This window comes from Mus musculus, chromosome 13 (assembly GCF_000001635.26).
Source record: "Mus musculus strain C57BL/6J chromosome 13, GRCm38.p6 C57BL/6J".
NCBI lineage: Eukaryota > Metazoa > Chordata > Mammalia > Rodentia > Muridae > Mus > Mus musculus.
In genome coordinates, this window is record NC_000079.6 from 24,079,459 (window position 1) to 24,101,320 (window position 21,862).

Genomic DNA, 21,862 nt, shown 5'->3' on the forward strand with positions numbered 1-21,862 from the left:
ATGAGTACTAACACAAGAGGGGTGGGCAGAGCTGAACTACCTACATCTGCCCTGAGTTGGCAGAAGTGCTGTTGGCTTCTTCAATAACACAGCTAATCCATGGTACACTTGCAGGGACTAGCAGACTCCTTCAGAGCTACTGGGCTGCTGAACTAAGGCATAGAAACCACTAGTAATTAACGCCATCCTGAGACACTCTCAATCTGTTACAAGTGTAACTACCTCCACCAAACAGCTTACTGGTGGAAACAATGTTCTTTTCCTCTACTGCGCTGTCTTTCCTCAAGAGACACATAGCCCCACACCTGATGTTGAAGAGAGAAAATCCTGAATAAGATATTAGCTCTGCTCTCAAGCAAGGCCAACACAGAAGTGGGAAGAATCCTTCATAGTCAACACTGATGCAAGCGGTAGGTGAGCTGGTGTGGGCCTCTAATCCCTTAGGAAGTGGACAGGGGAGATTCAACGGTTTCTGCAGCTACCCAGGAGGTCAGACGCTAGTCAGAGACAAATAGCAAGAAAGAGTTTCAAAAAGAAAAAGACCCTAAGACTTGCCAATGAGGACCATCACTGAGGGCCATTTCAGTGGCACTTATAGGGGTCATATTTCAGAATGTCACAGCGAGGAGGTTAGCCAAGTGATGATCTCCAGGGGAAAATTCCACCCAAGAAAGAGTGTGGAAAATAGCTCTTTGGAGGAGAATAAAAATTCGATCTTGGCGGCAGATAATTCAGGGCCTGATTTTGTCTAATTTTCAGCACACAGCACCATGTGCACAGTGCACTGTGGCCTGGTACATTCCTTCACACACAGTGATTCTTCCCTTGTCACCCGGGGCACGACAAGGGAAGGGGATTATGAAACAGTGGTCATAGAGGGTCTATTCTTCCTGCAGTCGAATGTCTCAACACTTCAAGGCATATCCATCTCCCCTGAAGCCACTGAAGTGATTCAAGTAAGAAAATAGCTAGTCATAAAATCCCATGAAATCCCTGAAATAAAAGGTGGCAATGTACCCAGCACATAATGTCTCAAATAATTCAGAATGAGCCACCAATGCAGCGTTAAGCATCTACATTCCTCTCCTGTGTGCAGTTGCCTTTCAGTGAGAAGACAGAATCTGCAATCTGCAGTGAAGAACAAGCATTGAAGACCATGCAGTGAGGTCTTGCCTTTTCTTTTCTCTTCTTTCTTTTCTTTCCTTCTTTTTTCTTTTCTTTTTCTTGTTTTTTTATTCTTTTTTTTTTTTCATTTTTTTCTTATTGGTGCAGGGTTGGGTATATGGGGTTGCCCTCCAATCAGAAAGAAGTTGTAATGATATTGGAGTTAAAAAGAAACCTACATTTTGGTATCTCATTAAGGGAAAGGAGGCTAAGGGCAAAGGAACAATGCTAACGGTCTTGCTGATTTGAAGGTTAAACATGGAAACCAGCGCCAAAGTGATGGCTGACTGCAGAAGGGTGAGGCCGCTCTTGCCGAGAACCTGAGTTGGGTTCCCAGACCCCTGAGAGCAGCCTGTAGTTCCTGCTCCAGGCAACCTGATCCCTTCTTCTGGCCTGTATGGGCAGTGATACTCATGTGCACATATTAAAATGAAAATAGTGCTTAAAAATAATTATATATGTTAGCATCAGTAAGATGTAAAATACTCAAATAATACTAGACGATAACAGGGACAAACATTCACTTTTAAGTCCTGGCGATGTCTAAATAATGCTTTATTTCTCAAAAGTTCTGCTAGGCCAGAAATATTTAAAGAAAAAATTGTTCTTGACACATATTGAGTGTTACTAATTAAATAATACATACTGTCAGTAAACGTGACCAATGCAGAACTGTGAAGAGGGTAGGTCCACTCACACACTATGAGATAAGCAATAACAATAAGATAAACTAAGAGCCATCAGCTCCTCTCGACCTTCAGAGGTAAGCACTTGGCTTGATCCTACTTCGGCTTTCCCCTAAGCTGCTCATTGCCGTTCTTGTCTTGGTTTGTAATGTTTTGAAACAGGGTTTTATGCAACCCAGGTTGGCCCAAACCCTGTCTGCCGATGAAGATATAATCTCCTATCCGTCCCGTTTCTCAGGCACAGGGCTGGTATCATAGGCTGGCATCATCTTAAGTTTCCAAACCATGGGTATCTCTATTTTTCATATATATCAATGATCAAAAATTGCATTTGATTCCATGAGCTATAAGGTACAATCGGCTCTATTCTTATTCAGCTTTGTCAACCCCTATCTTAACCTGCCACCTTCACAGTTCCCCAGTTTTTAACACTTACAAAGCAGCAATTTAAAAAAAATGCCTTTAGTTTGTAGTTTCTAGGATTCCATTTTTATTCGTTTCTTCTTTATGCCTAAAGTACACTTTCCTCTCTTCCCATCTGCTGTGATTTTCCTAAGCCAATTCCTCCTGGAGCTGTGCTCTGCGGGCCTCTGTGACAGACAGGAGCTGGGTGCCCTTACCTGCTGGGTGGTGCTGGTGACGATGCCCTGCTGGAGGCGATAGGCCTGCTCCTGAAGGTATTTCCTGGTCTCGTGATTCCGGAGCAGATAATTTTCTATCTGGAAATGGAGCACACATATCTCTCAAGAACACACGTGGACTCCATGGAGAATAAAGCTTTCAGTGAGCCAGTCAGTAAGCACGGTCTCTCAGCTCTTTGACCTCACAACCCATGCAGGCTCAGGCGTAGCTCTGATGAGTTTATCAGAGGTGCTTTCAGCTGGAAAATGTGCTTTCAGGTAACTTTGGTTGTGTGTGTGTGTGTGTGTGTGTGTGTGTGTGTTTGTCTCCAAAAACGACAAAGATAAGCCAGTGCTTGGTGACAGATGCTACTGGCTCAGGGTACTCATCTCGGGGTGGCATGAAATTAAAAGTTTTAACACCATGCAGTTCAGAAGCGAGCCTTTTCCAAGGAGGGCAGATGGTGCCCTCTGAACCCCAGCCTAATTCACACCCTAGAATTGCTCATCACTTGGGAAATGATGTTAAAGAAGAAAGGGAAGAGAGGAAGATGGGGGCAGGGGTTGAGGAGGACTACTAGGGAAAGGGAGGGAGAGAGGAGGAGGGAAGAAAAGACAGGTGGAGGGAGGGATGGAGGGAAAGAGGGAAAAACAGTTATAAAAACAGCAACACTGGTACATTCTAATTTTAATAATCTACCAAATTTTCATAGTTTCTCAAAACAGGACTGATTTTAATAAAGTGGCAGCAAATAAGAAAATGTATCCCTACCCAAAACAAGAAACCCTAGAGTGGGTTGACAAGTCGTGTGTTTACAAACTCCTCTGAAAACTGGAAAGGCACAACTGAGAACCAGATGGAAAGGAAATGCTTAGTGAGATCAACAGGCCTGGGGCACGCTGTGAAAAAAGAGTTCGGGATGGACTAGTTAGAAAGATGAGCACCCATAAGGAGGGCTTCTAGCAGGGTGTGATGTTGAATGCCTAAATTTCAATATTCCGGGAGCAGAAGCAGAAGGGTCACTGTTGAGTTCAAGGTCAGCCTGGGGTACACAGTGAGTTCCAGGACAGCCTAGGCTATGTACAGGGATCTTTCTCAAAAAGATGGATATACTTTCAAAGAATGATTTGAGGGGATGGAGATGTGGCTCAGCTAACAGAGCACTTTTGCAGTACACATGAGGCCCTGAGTTCAGTCCCCAGTAGCGCATAAACTGTGCATGGTGTACACGCTATGATCCCAGCCTTATTCAGAAAGCTAAGAAGTTTAACTCTACACTCACTGGGGAGACGGGCTTCTGGCCATGCCTGGGAAGGACTGTTCTGATTACTGTTAATGGAGGTGGGAAGACCCACCTCGTCATGGGACGGGATCCAGGGACTGCATAAAATGGACAAAGGAGACTGAACAGAAGCGTTGTTCTCTGCTTCTTGACCTCACAGGTACTGTGAGCGGCTCCCTGAGGCTCCTACACCTGTGATGCTCCTGCCGGCGACTACAGCATGGAACTGTGAGCCATCGCCAACCCTTTCTCCTTGGAGTGGCTTTGGTTTGAGTGTTTTATCATAGCAACAGGAAAGGAAGCTAAGACACTTGGTTATGAAGCATTGCGTGTGTGACTGTCCAGGAAGTACCACACACACCCACACACAGCCACACACACACACACACACACACACACACACACACACACACACACACACTGTGGTGGTTTGAAAGAAAATGGCCCCCATTGGCTCATAGGAAGTGGTCCTGGTTGCTGTGGTCATGGTGTCTCTTTACAGCAATAGAAACCATAACACACACACACACACACACACACACACACACACACACACACACACAACTTCTTGTAAACACAGGCACCTCCACATGCAGTGAAATCAGAAGTGACGAAGACAAGATAAAAAGGAGTACTAGGCCAAGCTGAGCTCTAAAAGAGACAAGACTGATTTAAGGTGGGTAAATTGTGCCATCCTGCTTTATACCCCTCCCCCTTTATTGGTTTAATAATGTGTCTTAGCCATTTGCCTTTTAATTTGTCACTGTAGTTCCCTGGTTAAGAATGTCTAATAACTGTGAAGCTCTTACTGTTATTACATTTTCATTTTCATTTTCCATATGCTAAAATAACTTACTACTCAATAGCAATTAGGAACAATTAAAACCCAGACAGCAATTACCTGCATCCCAGGAAACTAGAAGGCAGAGCAAAAGTGCCTTCCCCCACCTAATGCATCATTAACACAGGCCTGGGGGGGGGGGGAGGGAACTGGATCACATGACCTTGCCTTCAATGCCGCCCAGCAGCGACATCTTGCCCAGGTGACACATCAATGGAAATGCCTTGCTATGGAGGTCCCCATGAAAGGTGGCAGGCACTGGAGACCACCCAGCTTTGGGTCCTTTGCCTCTTTCCTGTCTTTCATAGTGGGTCTCAGGCTGAGAGCAATCTGCTCATTTGGGAAGCTCATGTCACACAGACATGGGACAGTGAAGGCTGGTAGGGCCTGTGTTCCCAGACCTTTCCCAAGTCCAGCCACTCTGCATCACAGACTAAGCCAGGAAAGAGTTTTGATGGGTTTGTTGTTATTGTTTTAGGAAAAATAATGTGAGGTTTGTTCTTTTTATATATGCATGTATATAGGTTCATGTGGGTACAAGTGCCTGTGTCCATACGTGCCCAAAGGTCAATCTCAAATGTCATTTCTCAGTCACTCTCCACCTTGGTTTTTGGTCCTGGAATGCAACAGTTAGGTTGTGCTGGCTATCTAGTAGGTACCAGGGACCCTCTTGCCTCTGCCACCACACCCTGCTTCTTATGTGGGTTCTGAGAGCAAACCCAAGTCTTCATGTGTGTGCAATAAACACTTTGCTGACTAACCCCTATCTCCAGCCCTACAAAGCTTCTTTTTAAAAACATGTTTGAAGGAAAGAGGAACCCCAAACTCTGTGCATCTCTGTTGTCAGTCATCGACATGTTTCTACTGTACTTAGCACGGTAAGATTTCCTTCCACACAGCGTTCCAGTGAGAAGACAGACACCTATCTCCTGGGGACTAAGCTCAGATTAAGGCCATATGAGGAGGACCCAAAATAGTCATTATCCTGGTGAGAGGACAGGAGCAGGAGCAAGCTGGAGAAGGTCCAAACCCAGGTAGATATCTCCAGAGGTCTAACTTGCATAAGAGTCAAAAGTCCTGGATCAAAAATGATAGAAATTTTTATTGAAAAACAATTTATAAAGATTTAATATATTTTTGTTTTAGAAAAGTTATAGTAAGTAGACTATTTGGTCCATTTCTTTCCTCAAGGATAGAATCTAGCTGTTGAGATGAAAATAGGCTCACCTGGGCATGAAAACCCAATAAATTCAAGGCACAAAGCAATCCCATCTACTCCCCCACCCCCACCACCCAAAAAAGGAAAAAAAAAAAAAAAACCACAAGCAAGTGCACTTCTATCTTGTCCATACTCTACTATGTTTCATCTGGATAGAGTCTCATACATTCCAGGGAGACCTCAATCCACTAGGTAGCTAAGAGTAACTTTGAACATCTGGTCCTCCTGCCTCAGTATCCCAAGTGATAGGATATAAGCATGTGCCACCACAACATGTTTCCTATGCCTTGAGTTTTCTTCTGTGGAGAGTGAATCTTCATGGGGCGGGATAAATAGCTACTACTGTAACATAGTTTTTATGACTTTTTTTTGTCCTCTTTGTCTTCTCCAAAGATTTATCTGATTTTAATTTTCGTCTCTTCTCAAGCTTATCAGATTTATAAAGTGAAATTTATAATTCACAAATCAATCTCCAAAATATTCCCAAATTCCAAGTTTTCTAAATCAAAATTGGCATGTTGGCCTAAGGGGGAAATGCTCACATCTGACCTCAGGTGATAGGATGTGTGTGATAAGAAGGAAGCACACCAAACAGTACAGAGGTCCCCGTAGAACACGTGCACAGCACACATAAACTCATATGTAGACTAGGGTCTTAACTCCACAGTATTTCATTACACACAAGCAAACATTCCCAAGTTCCACCCTCCTCCATTCCCCCAAAAATCTCCAACTGGAAACACTCTGGTCAAACATGGCAGACGTTCGCTATTTTTCTTTCAGTGTTTGTTTTTATGTCTGCAATACAAGTTTATTGCACATTCAGATCTACTTCCAAATGGCATTACACATTTCATTAAATGTGCAATCCCTTGTCATGAGGACTGCCAGCCCCTCCATCCTTCCTGACAATGCTGTCAGGCACCTCATGTCACCGTGCACTAAGGCACCCAGTTACTTTGCATATCCACACTCTATGACATCTCACAGTATGACATTTAGCTATCTGAGGTCACCTCAGCTATGATGTCTCAGGAGGCGCCTCATGTCTCTGTACATTATGACTGACATCCAGCACACTGCTGCGAGGATTCCTTTAGACTTGATTTTGCCTTGATTCCCTCTGTGATGCTTTTCCTTTCTCTCAGTGCACCTGAAGAACTTGCATGCCTCGGCTTTTGTCTTTAATTCTCAGCTGGGCTTGGTAGTGACTGTCTGTAATCTAGCCAATTTCTTAGTGCCCTTCCCTTCCGTTTCCTCATCTACACAGTTCGGATGAAATGACCTGTCTCCCGTGCTGTTTTAAAGACTGTACCACGTTCATTTAGGATAAACATTTAAATGGTATACCTGGCACTTGTGTTGTTAACCTACTTGTTAAGTAACCACTAAGCAAAATTAGGACATGTACACACACGTGTGCACACATGCATACATATACTTGTACATATATAAATGAATGTATGTACATGTGTGAAAACTAAAGTTTAGAAAAATTAAGAAATTGCTGAAGGCTACAAAGCTAAGTAATGTGTTTGTTTGTTTGTTTGTTTGTTTGTTTGTTTGAGTTAGGGTCTCACTCTGTAGCTCAGACTGACCTTGGACTCACAGAGATCCCTCTGGTATTATAGAGGTAAGCTACTATGTTTGAGAAAGAGTTGGTTTTAAAGTCATATATTTCAAATAAAAATAGAGGATAACTTCTTTTGCTATTCTAGATCTTTCCCTGCCACTTCCTGTTATTCATTTTTATTGAAAGTAGATAAAAAGTGTCTAAGTACACATTTTGGAAAATACAATAACTGAGGAGAATGAAAAAAAATGTGAAAATCACATGGCCTTTTCCTCCAAGAAGCTCATAGTCGGTGGTGGTTTGAAGGAGAAGTGCCCCCGTTTCGCCTCATGTTTTTGAATACTTGGTCCACAGCTGGTGGGGCATCTGGGGAGGTTATGGAATCTTGAGAGGGTTCAGCTTTGCTGAAGAAAGTCCGTCGCTGGGGATGGGCACGGGTTGGGGGTTTCTAGCCCCACCTTACTTCCTGTCCTGCCTGTCTGCTTTCTGTGTGTGGCTAGAAATGTGGTCAGCTTCCTGCTCCCGCCTCAGTGCTTCCCTTGCCTGCTGTCATGTCTTCCTCTCTGAAATGGACTCGGTCCCTCTGGAACCAAAAGCCAAACTAAATCATTTTCCCTTCAAATTGGCTTTGGCCATGGCGCTTTATCACAGCAATAGAAAGTGACTAAAAGATTCTGTTAGGAGAGAAAATGAAGAGGTGAGTACCTTAACTCTAGGTCTGGAAGTACCAGGAAGGCCATCTGTCACGGGTGCTCTAGACACTAGATTTCAAACCCAACAGCCAAGCACAGTAGTGTGGAAAGAGCTAAGTCTTGCCTATAGAAAAGCAATGGTTCTCAAACTTCAGTGATCAGAAAAGTTAGTACAAACAGACTTAGTCTTGCCTTGGGTTCAATACTGCACTCCCTTGAAATAGAATAGATTGAAAAGTTAGAGCTGGTAATGAATGCGGTGGGCAGAAGGCAAACCCTAGATAGATCTCATTCTATCTATGTTAGGGAGACCAAACTTTATTTATTGGAAAAGCTGCTAGTGAAGGATGGTATGCAGGTTTGCCCGATTCAGATTTACTCTAAAGGAGGGTGGCTAGTTGTTCTAACATGGAAAAGAGATAGGAGCTATCAAATGTGGCAAGATCGTGGTGGGAGATAAAGTGTTGGAAAAAGGTATCATATGACCAAAGGGGGTAGGAAAACGAGCAAAGAGCTTTAGAGTACAGAAGCTGGCAACTGGGTGGCCTCAGATAAGGCAGATGTGAGACAGAAGAAGTCAGGTTTGGGTCTGAGCGAGAGAACAAAGGGGGATAAATAATGTCATAAACCCTAGAAAATGCATCAGAGTAAAAATGGAACATATGAGCTCATCTAAACTGAGAAGAAATGTAGCCATAAAAAGCAAAGGATGCTTGCAATCCTACCCTTTGAGGACAATCAAAAGTTCAGGTCATCTCCGATACATAGTAAGTTTGAGGCTACAGGACACTTTGTCTCAAAAGACAAAACAAAACAACAAAACCAAAACCACCACCACCAACAACAAACCCACTCAAAGACAGAGATACAGGAAAGCATCTGCCAACAGATGCCTCCAACCCCAACATTCTCCAAGGATGGAGAGGTCTATATACTCAGGCATGTTGATACTATAAGAATGTTACTCTATCCCAGGGACTAAGCCACTAGCCAAAGAGTACACATGGCGGGACTCATGGCTCCAGCTGCATATGTAGCAGAGGATGGCCTAGTCGGTTATCAATGGGAGGAGAGGCCCTTGGTCCTGTAAAGGCTAGATGCCCCAGTGTAGGGGAATGCCAGGGCCAGGAAGCAGGAGTGGGTGGGTTAGTGAGCAGGGGAAGGGGGTTTTCAGAGGGGAAACCAGGAAAGGGGATAACATATGAAATGTAAATAAAGAAAATATCTATTTAAAAAAAAAGAATGTTACTCTATTCTACTAAAAGTTCATTAGAGTTTTCAGTCTTCATTATTTTTTTCCTCAAGAATTATGTTAGTCATGAGCTTAGGAATACATGGTTTTAAAAAGCTTTCTGAAACAGTCATGGTTATATGTTCAGAATAGATATTAACAGAATATAAATGTGGACTTAATACACTCAGCGCTTGCAGGTCTCCATACCTTCTGCAGAGCCTCTTCTGTTTTCTCGGGGTTGGTTTTGAGAGCTTGAGCGGCATCATACATCGGAATTGGCATAAATCGCAGTGTGTAGTTCCTGGAGGAAGGACAAGAATCATATATTTTAAAATGACTTTCTGTGTAGTTCCCGGAGAAAGGACAGGAATCATATACTCTAAAATGACTTTCTGTTTCCTTAACTGAACACAGTTTTAAATCTAAAAAGATAGTTCCAAAAATACCTTTAAAAAACTAGATATGCTGGTACATGCCCCAGCAACCAGGAGATAGAGGTAGGCAGATGTTTGTGAGTTTAAGGCCAACCTGGTCTACACCAGGGCCACTTAGAGAGATGCTGTCACAAACAAACAAGAAACAAATAAAAGAATATCTTTTTTATCCTTGAGAGACTGATATACACTTGTAATCCAAACACTGGAAAAAGGCAGGAGGATTGCTTTGAGTTTGCAGCCAGCCTGGGCTACACACAGTGTCAGACCAGCCATGGCTACAAAATAAGTCCAGGCTTCACAAAACAAAACAAAACAAAACAAAACAAAGCACTACTCTAAGTCACCCAGCCATCAAAGGCCCTGGACTGTAGCGTGGCTTTTGATATCCATATGCACTGAGGCTGGCTGACACCATTAACTTGTACTAGTCTACAAAACAGACATGAAGTTTACATGTACAGTTTTGCTTTTCATTTTGAGTTAACATGAAGGACAAAATCTTCACCATGGGACAAGAAAGATGAATGGAGAAAAAGTGTAGAAAGAAAGTTGACAACTGGTTTTATAATTTTAGCTATCTGCTGATCTGAAGGTAGCTGGCAACCCATATATGACAGTCAGACCAAAATGGATACAGGAGGAAACACAGAGACCTTAAAGATGCCAAACTGTTACTATTCACACAATAATCTGTGCTATTCTGGCACCCTTTGGGTGAATATATCCATAACGGGTAAACATCTCTAGAATAAGCTTCGGGAAAAGGGTGGCGTGCCTGTCTAGATATCCCAATCCCCGTGAGCCTCTACAGCTTGCCCACAGAATCAGCCAAAGAATGACCTTTTGCCAGTTGGTGGTGACCTGGGCATCCATTATATACAATGGAGTGACACCAGCATCATGCTTTAGATCTCCATACAGTAAAGAGCTGTGAGTCTCATGGACATTTAGGTGGCTGTCACTGGAATAGTACCTTAGCAACTAACCCCCTACAATAAGCCAATAACCATGAAAAAAAAAAAAAAGAAAGAAAAGAAAAGAAAAAGAAAAAGAAAAGGAAAAAGAAAAAATAATCATTTTGTTAGCAGCAAGATTTAGATAGCTGTTTCCTCATAGAGAAAACAAGCATCCAGTTCGCTCGCCAGATACTTCCACATAGAATTAAACAAGGGAAGGCTGCCATCCCCTTCAACTTTAATTACTATGTTAGCGTGTTTTACAAAGTTGTTTGTTTAAAAAAGGAACCAGCCAAAGGGAATTAAAAGACAATAAATCTTTTTTATAATCTTTCCTGCATCAAATTTTTATCACATTACATACAGACCAGTGTGGTGTACTTACACAACAGTGATATGGAAGTGTTGGCATCTCAGAGCACAGTGTATGTAACTGACTGACCCAGAGATATAGCTATCCACCTGGAGATGCTGAGTACTGAGTGGGTGTGTTCTTGGTTACTCTTAAATGCCAGCCTGGACTGGCAGTGCTCCACAAGCTTAGGGCTGGCTGTTGTGATATGGACACAGTGAAGATCACTGTTCCTACTCTAGGGACAGAAGAGCAGCAGACACAGGTGGTTCTGTAGTCACAGATGGCTCTTGGTGTACTGTGATGTGGTAAGCTGCCTCACCCACATGCTGCAATGGCCTGGGTCACTATAAAGAGAGAAGGGAGCCAGCCATGGTACTCGCCTGGAATTCCAAACTCTAAGGCAGAGGCAAGAGGACTGTTGCAAATCTGAGGTCATCATGGTCTACATAACAAGACAAGGTCTCAAAGTGGGGAGTGGGGGACACCTTGGAACTGAATCCCTCTGATTTTGCACCCTGATTTCCTGGTTCAAGTAGAAGCATGTGGCTTTGAACCAGAAGGTATTTGGAGCTGGTCATGGTGGCATGCACGGTTAATCCCAGCACTAAGGAGACAGAGGCTAGTGCATCTCTGTGAGTTCAAGGCCAGCCGGGATTACAAAGCAAAACTGTCTCAAAAAAACAAAACAAAACAAAACAAAACAAGAGAAACACTTGAAGAACATTAACTCTGATCCTCTCACTTGAAAGAAAGGAACAAATGGAGAAGTGAGCTACACAATATTCTTGCTGATGGGGCTGGAGACAACACATGGAGCTGAAGCTCCCCCTAGCAGGTCTTTACAACAGGGGTTGGGGAATAGGGAGATTATACAGCAGTGAGTGCATCCTCCCTTTCCTTGGGAAAGGGTTTCTCTGGGGCCGCCCCTGTCTCCCATTGTGTTTTAGACAATCTCCTTTCCAAGGCTCAGAATCTGCTTAGAGCACTTCAGAAATCTGCTGGTAGCCAGGGGCCACACTCTTGTTACCTCAACGCACCATAGAGCCAGGGATTAATGAGGGAAGGTGAGGGTTCCTGCCTACACATCACATAATTAGTGACACAGTTCCTTCTGATTCTATAAGTTCCAGTAATAAAAATCATCTTTAACATTTTGCAAAGGCTGCAACATTAAGACAAGAGGCTCTGGACAGACATTTGCCCGGCCACAGCAACTGCATCAATACGATGATGGCAAACTCTGCCTAAGGAACCCAAGACCAACAACCTCTATGTCCACTAAGGCCCTGGATTTTCCCTGTTTGCCTCACGTCAACCTATGAATTGCTCAAGGTTTACCAGGGTACATGGATTCTCCATGTGCGGTTTTGCTCTTCTAGGTGAGCACTATAAATACCTCTCTTCTTTGGAGACACCCTGATTGATTTCTCAGTCTACCATTAGCCAAAACAGAAAAGACTAGATTCTAGTATTATTTTCTCCCATGCCTAGAATTGTTACTTTTTCCTTTCATTGATCAGGAAAGTACATTTGGCAGCAAATAACTATTGTAGCTATCAGTTACAATTAAAAGAAATCATAGCAATATAAAACAAATAAGCCTGGGACTGACTATAAATTAATTTCACTTTTATTTTTCTGGACTATAGACAACAACTTGCCCCCATCAGCCCCTTGCATCCTCACTCTTACATGGCCCAGATAAACAGAAGAGGAAACCCAGTGCAGAGAGACTGTAAACCACAAAAGCAGAAGGAATAGTGACCCTGATGACCACCTGCTTTGGCAGATTAGCACTTCGGCGCTTATTCTGTGCATTAGAAAACTCACATCGGGACAAAGCCACTGTCTTGCCTGACTCCGGACTCTATAGCTGGTCTACAAAGATCTGATCTCTACCCACAATTTTTTCTACCATCCCGCAGGTGACACCAATGCCATTGGCTCTTTAGTACTATCCCAGAGAAGAATCCTAATTAAAACTTACTTTTCCATAGCAACAGCTATGTCTTGAAAGCCTTGTGCAGTGATGTTGTTTTTGTCCCAGATGACTGTCCTGTTTGGAAATGAAGCCATGTCAACAGTCAGATTCTGAGGTGTGGCCAGGATGATCCCCCCTCCCCTGGAGATAAGGCTCTTTGAATCAACACTGTTTCTAGGCACATCCAGCCCTTTGACATCCTGACACAACACTGATGCCAAGCAACATAGTTACTTAATTTTGTAGAAATATCATAAAGTCTTAAGTAAATGTAAAAATATGTGTTGGACTGAACTCATAGCTATCTCTGGCTGCACTTACTGATATGCAATTGGCAGGACATAGGTTGGACATGCTTATAAGCATTTTAATGATGGCATCATGTAAGAAAGGAATAACATTCATTTGTTTCATCAAAACAAAAATGGCCATTTCACGCAATAGTGTCTTTCTTTCTTGCTTGCTTTCTTGCTTTCTCACTTTCTCTTTTTATCTTTTTATCTTTCTTGTTTTCTTTCTTTCTTTCCTTCCTTCCTTCCTTCCTTCTGTTAAGGTTGAACCCATGATGTCATGCATGTTAAGCATGCACTATATCACTAAGTTATATTCTCAGCCCCTACATCATAGCTTAACACAGCTATTACCCAAATATTTTTGAAAAACTATACCTAAAAGCACAACAGCACAACTTATTGACTTGGTCCCTCTGTTCTCCAGATAGCATCCCTGTATTCACATAGAAACCGAAAGCTCCTGACCAAAGACACTGCCCAGCCCTGTGTCCAACATAAACATCTTTAAAACCTAGAGTGAACTTTGCCCTATCTCATGCTCTCTCATTTTCCTGTCCTGGTGTAATCTTGAGAATTTCCCTCACTCTGGCCAAAGATCAGTCTACTATGATCTAGGAGGCTGTTGACTTAGCGTATTTTAGGAAAAATACAACCTTACCTATTGAACACGTGCACTTGTGAGGTTTTATGATTCCCTGGACACACACAACCTTTCCTTCACCTGGAGGTCTTCAGCCTGACATTTACTGCCCTCCCATGCTAGTCCTGATGACCTCCATCAGCCACATTGACTTTCAAAGCCCTCGCTACTCCTCTTGGCTTGTGGCTTCAGTTTAGTTAGAAGGTTCTGATTCTGTGTCATGCTAAAGAAATGGAGCATCCAAAAAGAGCCCTAGGAGAGCAACAGGTGTTTGCTCTTCAGTCAACACACTGACAGACCAGTGGCAAATTCTGATCACTCTGAGGAACAGATAACAATGGGGCAAAGCACTGGTGGTTCTCAAGAAGAGTTGTGTGTACAAAAAGTCCAGGGTATGACTGAAAAACAGAAATGGGTCCCCTGGGGAACCAGCCTTTGAAAAGCAGTCTTCTTGTGCCCTTGTGTTTCAAGTCTTTATTACAGAGGTGTGGAGTGGAAGAAAGGCCTCAGACCTACAACAACATATGGTCCTGTTCCAAATAAGAACATGAACCACTAACTATATAGCCCAGGGATATCATGGACAGTTTCTTTGTGTAAGTACCTCTGTGATGCCTGCATAGCTATATCACCTGAGGATGCAACTCTTAAAACATGGCCTGTCACTAAAAGACATGGATTGTCTAGGTCTGCTCCCACAGCATGGCCTGCAAAGATCCCTGCTTCTTATTGACATTATCTCCCTGGTTAGGTGTCAAGACTACATTGAGAAAGAAACCACAACAATCTGTCAGGGTTTTACATCACAGAGGACTTGTAAAGTCAAACATCAGTGGAAATACTATGTGTTTCAAGAGTCCCAACCAAGTACTCTGGTAAAAATTTCTTCCCAGCGGGTATCCTGGGAGACCCAGACTACCCTAGAAGGAGCAGCAAACCCTCAGGGTCAGGACACTGGTGCCTACCTGAGTTTGGTGTTGATCTGGAGAGCCTTGGCCAGCATCTTCGCTCCCATGTCCCCCATGCCATTCCCACTGATGTCCACTTTGGTCAGGGAGGTGTTGCTGCCCAGGGCATTGATGATGATGGTGACCTCAGCCTTGAGTTTTGAGTCAGCCAGGGACAACGACTGCAGAGGCTGGGGGTGGGGCACACAGCACTGAATGGCTTCATCAAAGCAATGACCACTTTCCCAACTCTCCACAGAGAACTGAGAATAGGACTCATTGAACTGTCTGCTTTGGGAATTGCTGTCTAAAGCCATGGGTAGGGGTGAGGTTGGAACCGGAAGGTTCTGACATTAAATAGACTTCCAGAATGAATTGATGAATATCTGTTGCTTCTATGGCAAGCCACAGGTCACAGAAGTGTCCCACTTGAGGCATTATTCCTTTCTACCCAATTTATTTTTCTATACGTGAAAAATAACTCTAAAAGACAGGGCCCGAATACAAAATGAAACATACCCAAGATGAATAATGTTCAGCCGATGAATATTTCCTAAGCATTTACTATACCCAACCACTGCTTCCTCTTTTCATGTGTGGTTTAATTAACCCTCTCAGACACCATTATGTACTGAGGCATGATTGTCATCCTTAGTCACCAGAAACAGAAGGGTTAAGCAACTCAACCAAACCCACAGTTAGAAGATGACGGGCATGTGGTGTGTGTGTATGTGTGTGTATGTGTGTGTGTGTGTGTGTGTGTGTGTGTGTACAAGTTTATAATCCTAGCTCTTGGGAAGTAGGGGCAGAAGGATAAGAAGTTCAAGGCTAGTCCCATAAAATATTCAAAGCCAGCATGGGGTGCATGGTATTCTATCTTACCAAAAAGCAATACAGCCAAACAAAACAAAGTCATAGCATTAGTCCAGAGATGAATCAGAGTCAGCTTGTGGGAGCAAGTTTTGGAGTGTGTGCTCTCAACAAAGATGTAACACTACCCCCAAGGAGCTTATTTTAGAACATTTTTGGTCATTATCCTTTAACTGTGTCTTAAGTTTCCATCAGAAGATATTCCTGTGATTCAAGAAACAAAAAGTCAAATCTGTACGATCATACACCGTATGTGAATCTACACCAACTAGAGACTGAAAGCCACTCAGGCTGGATACAGGTTTGGTCTGGCCTTCAGGGTACATGACCAAACACCAAATAGACTTTCCTCCAGTGCCCAAATCCTTCTAATTGCTCTACTGTCCCCCCTAGTCCGGTGGGCATCTGCGTTTGCAAGACTCAGTGCAGGCAGGGGTAAATCCCAAGACATACACCAACAAGGCATGAAAGGTCCCAGTTCAGACCTGCGGAATGACATCTGTTATGTGAAGTGTTCTCCTCTGGCCTCATTCCCTTAAGCAGCACTGGTATCCCAGGCAGGTAAATGGCTAGAAGCTGAGTGATTTCCATGACAACAAGCAAATACAACGTAAGATCTACCTGTGCCTGCTCCACCAGGTTGTACTGATCATGCACCTATGTGTATGAAAGAGAGAGGTCTCTATCTATGATGTACAAGGTCAGGGTGAAGAGGACGGAGTTCAAATCTAGACATCAGTCAGGCATGGCAGCTCATACCTGAAATCTGAGCACCTGGGAGATAGAGGCAGGGGGATAAATTGTGGCCAGACTATACTGTATGAGGCCTTGTTTCAAAAGGAAGAAAGAGGAAGAAGATAAAAAATAAAACACTCAAATATCAACAGAGAACTATCATGTGACTCAGTTAGAAGAGTGACTATACCACCATTCTTGACATTCTCGGGCCATGTGGCTGACCAGACTTAGCCCAGGATAATCAGAAGGGAACAGCACACCAGTCAGAGTCAGACCCAAGCAAGAAAGAGACTGCTGCTGGTGGTTAAGGCGATGGCATCTCAGCCAGAAAGCTAAGTAAACAGTGTTCTTACTATTCTACATTCAGATAAATGGAAAACAATGGAAAACGTTCAGACTCAGGTAATCTAATGTTATAAAAAACAAAACAAAACAAAACAAAACAAAACAAAACAAAACATGCAACACCACCTCGTGGAAAGCAGTAGTCATGTCTCACCATTTTTACACTCTCTCTTCCACTACTACCAAAATGATCTACCATGGCTTCTCTGTCATACTGGGAAATGGCCAGATCTTTAAGCTACTCTTCTATCACTACATTCAAATTCTAGTACACAAATTAACACTTAAGAATAATGAGAATGGGGCAGTGTGTGTGTGTTTGAATTGCATACATATTTATGAGGTCAGTTTTTCCTAATTCATTACATTTTTATACGGCCTTACCACATGAGTGCTTAATGCTTAATCTAGACTCAGTCTCCGGGTTGTTAGTCATCCTGGGGGGAACCCCATCCTGTTCTGTGGATTGCAACAGGGCTTTCTATGCAATCCTTCAAAACAGTCTCTGTCGTGTTGGCTGCTCATTGCCACCATCTCAGGAGTCTGGATGTAGTCCCTTTCATCGACAGGCGAAGGTGATACCGAAGCTCCTGAGAAGCTGGGTCTCCCCACTGAGCATTGTGTGCAGTTCTGGGTGACTAAGCTATTCATGGGCTGCCGGGGAACGGATTCCACAGTGGGCAAAGTGTCAAAGGCAGAGATTATATTCTGAATGTTCAACTCTTACTTAAGTAAAACTGAAAACAGGCCCAAAGCAATTGGTTTTCTGTGGAATAAATATTGGAATGCATGAGGCTCAACTCCTAATCACTTTAAATTGGTCTGCATATTATAGATTCCTAAGGAAAAGAAAAATTGATGGTAATTGCCTTTTGAAAAACCCACATCATTTTCAGTGACACAAAAATAAAAAGCTATTCACTGTAGAGTTATTAGCAACACACTAATCAAACTTGTAACTTGGCAGAATTCACATTTACATAGCAAATTTGTCATCTGCAAATGTGTTTTCAGGTGCATTTTAAATATCAAAATTATCTTTAAATAAGAAACTAAAACTACAAAAACAGTTTGAAGACCCTTAAGCAATGAGCAGAACTTGATATAATACGCTCTTCATGAACTTGAAAACTTCTTAAGTTATTTACTAAGACAAATATTTGGGGATGAATACTAAGTATGATTTTTTTAACATTAGGTTCCCAAATCAGGAAAACTGCATTTAATAACTCAGAGCAGTGCAAAGTCAAATTAAATGTATAAAATTAGTATCACATGCCAATTCTATCCTTGGCTTTAGTAATCTAATATAAAAGGAAAAAAAAATCCTGAGATTATTAGCAGGTGAGATCCCAGCAATAAAGCAGAACCCCTTAAATGATAAATTGAATTGTTTAGCCAACGTTAGAAATTACAGCCGCATGTCAGAAATCAAGAAAACAGAATTTTCACCTCTCAGGTGAAGAAAGGGGTAACAGGTCAGAATTCTGGAACCCCACAACCCCATAGCTGCCTTAGGGAAGGCAGCTTACTGATATCATAGAAGTGATATCATAGACACTATCATTTCCTGGCAGAAGGTCAAAAACGAAAGGGATATTTTTCAAAACGTGACATACTTTGTCTGATTCAGGTATGAAGTTACTCCTACCACCCACAGACCAACTCTTTGTAATGGCAACAAGAATTTGAATTTTAGAAACTGTGTTTCGTGACTAAATGTGACTTTGAGAAGAAAAGGACAGTCTTAAGGAACGACCGTAAGACACAACGCTCTCTAGTGAGTGGATTTGTGACAATGCGCTACTTTATCAGTTAAGTAGCTTCCTTTTCCCACGCACAATAGGATGCTACTCGAAATTAAATACCTTCACTCTGATCTAAGCCTTGCTCAGAAACAACTAGAAGGCACAAAAGTACAAGAAAATGATGAGAGTCCAAGCAGCCATTTACGATGAGAGGAAACCGGCCTACTACCTGAAATTCGATATAATTACTAGGTAAAGTCCAAGTTGAGAACACGATGTTTCTCAGTCTAATACATAGTAAAACTACCAGCTGATCTGCAGATTCATGTTTTAGTTGGATAGTATACAGAGGGTTGAAGAGTTAATTTATACCTTTGAAAATCTCTTATGAGACGACACAGTGGTAAAAGTCCCACTGCCAAGACTCATAGCCTAGAATCCCCTAGAACCATATGGTGGAAGAAGAGAACTGACCCCTAAGAGTTGTCCTCTGATGCCCAGATACGTGCCATGGCACACACACACTGAATGTTTTCAAAAGTTCTTAGTTTTAATCTCTCTGATAGATTGAAGAATAGAATCTTAAGTATTCAAACCCTACTAAAGCATATTCCATTTTAAAAATACTGATAAAATCTACATGTGAATTATCTGAAAGCACTTCAGCATCAGTCCAATAGAAATAATCACAAAGAGGCAAGTAGAACGTATCACGTGATACTCACAGAGTCTTCATCTTGGATCATCTGCACTAAGTTGTCCAACACAGGCGTCAGATTTCTAAAGAGATTTAAAAGATGTGGACAGTGGGATCAAATCAAAAGCTGTCAGGAGGCTGGTTATTTTCATCATTGTCACATAAAAAAGTCAAAGCTCTTACTTGGATTTCATATTATTAAAATTTTTGCCCAATGCCAGGTGCTGTATTGATCTGTTTTTACTGAGCCACACAATTAGGGTAGATAGGTCGGATTCTAAACCTGAAAAGAAGCATACAGACGGAATCAGAACACAAGTGACAAGTGACATCATACAGTGGGGTGGCTGCCTGTACTGAGCTCAGTGCCCCACAACCCTTAGCCTTTATCCTCAGCAGAGCTCTCTGTCCTCTTTCATGGCCTACTAGTTAACAGAGGTGAGCTCATTTTCTGCAGAGTTACCCAAGCCTCCTCTACAGTCAGTGGCCGTGCAAAGTCAGCAACATCCAGAAAAATATTGGGGAACGGTATGCTCACACTGCTCACTTGTATCTAAGATTTCTATGCAAAGTTAACAGGCTCAGGTCACTCACTAAACCAGCAAAAATGATGCTAATTAAGCAAAATGTTTGAAATAATTTAATGACTACCAAGAATCTAAAAATGCTGGGCTCGAATCTTCACCACAGGAGGAAGGATATTTTATGATGTGTTTTCGAATTTGTATATTGGGCTGTGGCTAGCGGGCCAGTTCCCCTGGTCTTGCTTGTTCCAGTAGCATTTGAGTTTCTTTTGTGACGTACCATTGTCAGAGATATCTAAGCTGGTGATGTTGTGGATTTCAGCGATGCAGCCTTCTAACACTTGAGCTCCTCCTGACCTCAGCTAGAGAAACAGATCAAACATAAAATGAAGCCATTTTCCTGCTGCAGGGGAGCCTGAAAAAAAAATCACTAACAGTGTCTTAAAATCATCAACTAACAATAGCTATGAATGGAGGGAGGATTCTATCACAATGGTAAAAGAATGATACTGTTTCCTACAGCACGCAATCCAGCATTAAGTCCCAAACTTCTTTAAAAACGAAAAGAGGAAAAAGTGGAACTGGGTAAGTCAAGTTTAACTGCTCAGTGGAGAGGGGGGCTGTAGCTCAGTGTTGGGCACTTATCTGGCCTGCTCAGGGCCCCAGGATTAATCTCCAGCAGTAAAACCCAAACCAAACCAAACAACAACAAAAAAGGCAATGTGTGTCAATGTATACAAGCTTTTATTCTAGTTCTGGAAATCGAGCAAATCCCTTCAGACACTAGAAGATGAATGTTTCAACGTATTGCTTCTGCTTCCAAGGTTTGACTTCATCTATCCTAGGGAACAGCGAGGCAGCCATGGAAGACAAGCTCTGAGTCTTTCCCTATGAAGTCAAAGCAAATAGTAGGGTCTTCTTAACTCTCCAATAGCACTAGACTATAGTAAGGCCACCCTGCAGGATACAAAGTGGACCTTGTGGTCCTTCCTGCTCTAGAGATGTGTTATCTAACTGGAGAAGACGGGTTATCATTTACTAGGAATTCACTATATGCCCAGGAACATGAAACATCTCTACAGCATTTATATTAATTTCTACTCTAGATTTATGTGATACCATTTTCTACATATTCAAATTGATACAGGAATTTAAAGACTCTTCATTTCATATTTCCTATGCCACAGGTTTGTGATGCCTTGCAGTTAAACATAGAAACTCTGCTGCACACTCTTGTATGTTGAGCACAGATCTTTGGAGTCACAGGAATACTTCAGGAAATTCTATTATTCATACTTTTTAAGGTAATAGCAAATTGCTGTCAGGTGCCTTAGGTGAGAGTCACTCAGAGGGAGACCTCTCAGGGAACAGCCCTACAGCCTGACGCTTCTCAGTCTCCAGGGCCATGTCCACAGGGATGGGTTGATTGCCAGGAATCCTGGAGACACTATAATTCAGCATGCTCAAATCCTTTCTGCGTAGACCATGCAGGAGCTGCATGCGAGGTACACATTTTCTCCCTTGACATTAGTTCACGTCCAGGGTACTGCAACGTTCAACCGTACACAACGCCATGTGAAGTGTCTCTAGGCTGTACTGTTCGGGGAGTGTTGATAAGAGGAGCAGCCCGTATCTGTTCAGTATAGACACCATTTTCTCCAAATACTCTGAAGCCACAGTGGATGATCTCTCAGACGCAGATTCCAAATCTGCCGAGGAAGTGCTGTATTTTGCTAGTTATCTTCAGGTGTTCTCAAGCTTTAGCAAATGTCAATCAAGCCTGGGTTACCATGGCAACTCCATACAAAGCTTGTTTGTTTTTTTCTCAGCGTAAAATTTTAAGGATTTTAATTTTATTTTAGGTTTTATTTTAAATTCATTCATTCATTTGTTTGGTGTGTGTGTGTATGTGTATGTGTGTGTGTGTGTGTGTGTGTGTGTGTGTGTGTGTGTGTGCAGACACACACACACAAACACAGACACACGTTTGGGTACAAGTAGAGACCAGAAGGCCCAGAG

General features: G+C 42.5%; 1 protein-coding gene across 22 annotated transcripts in view; it reads right to left on the reverse strand.

The window, feature by feature from the left end:
* Positions 1–21,862, reverse strand: part of Carmil1 (capping protein regulator and myosin 1 linker 1) — a 268,322-nt gene that overhangs the window by 66,978 nt on the left and 179,482 nt on the right. For all 22 annotated transcript variants that reach the window (XR_001780810.2, XR_001780811.2, XR_001780807.2 and 19 more), the window contains 7 exons: positions 20,124–20,205; positions 19,503–19,602; positions 19,348–19,402; positions 14,940–15,112; positions 13,048–13,116; positions 9,520–9,613; positions 2,471–2,569 (listed from right to left, as the gene is read on the reverse strand). Coding sequence is in view for 16 of the 22 variants with exons in the window: in XM_017315585.2 (XP_017171074.1) it covers positions 2,471–2,569; positions 9,520–9,613; positions 13,048–13,116; positions 14,940–15,112; positions 19,348–19,402; positions 19,503–19,602; positions 20,124–20,205 (672 nt within the window). In the remaining 6 variants the exon portion in view is untranslated. The remainder of the gene's footprint in view (positions 1–2,470; positions 2,570–9,519; positions 9,614–13,047; positions 13,117–14,939; positions 15,113–19,347; positions 19,403–19,502; positions 19,603–20,123; positions 20,206–21,862) is intronic.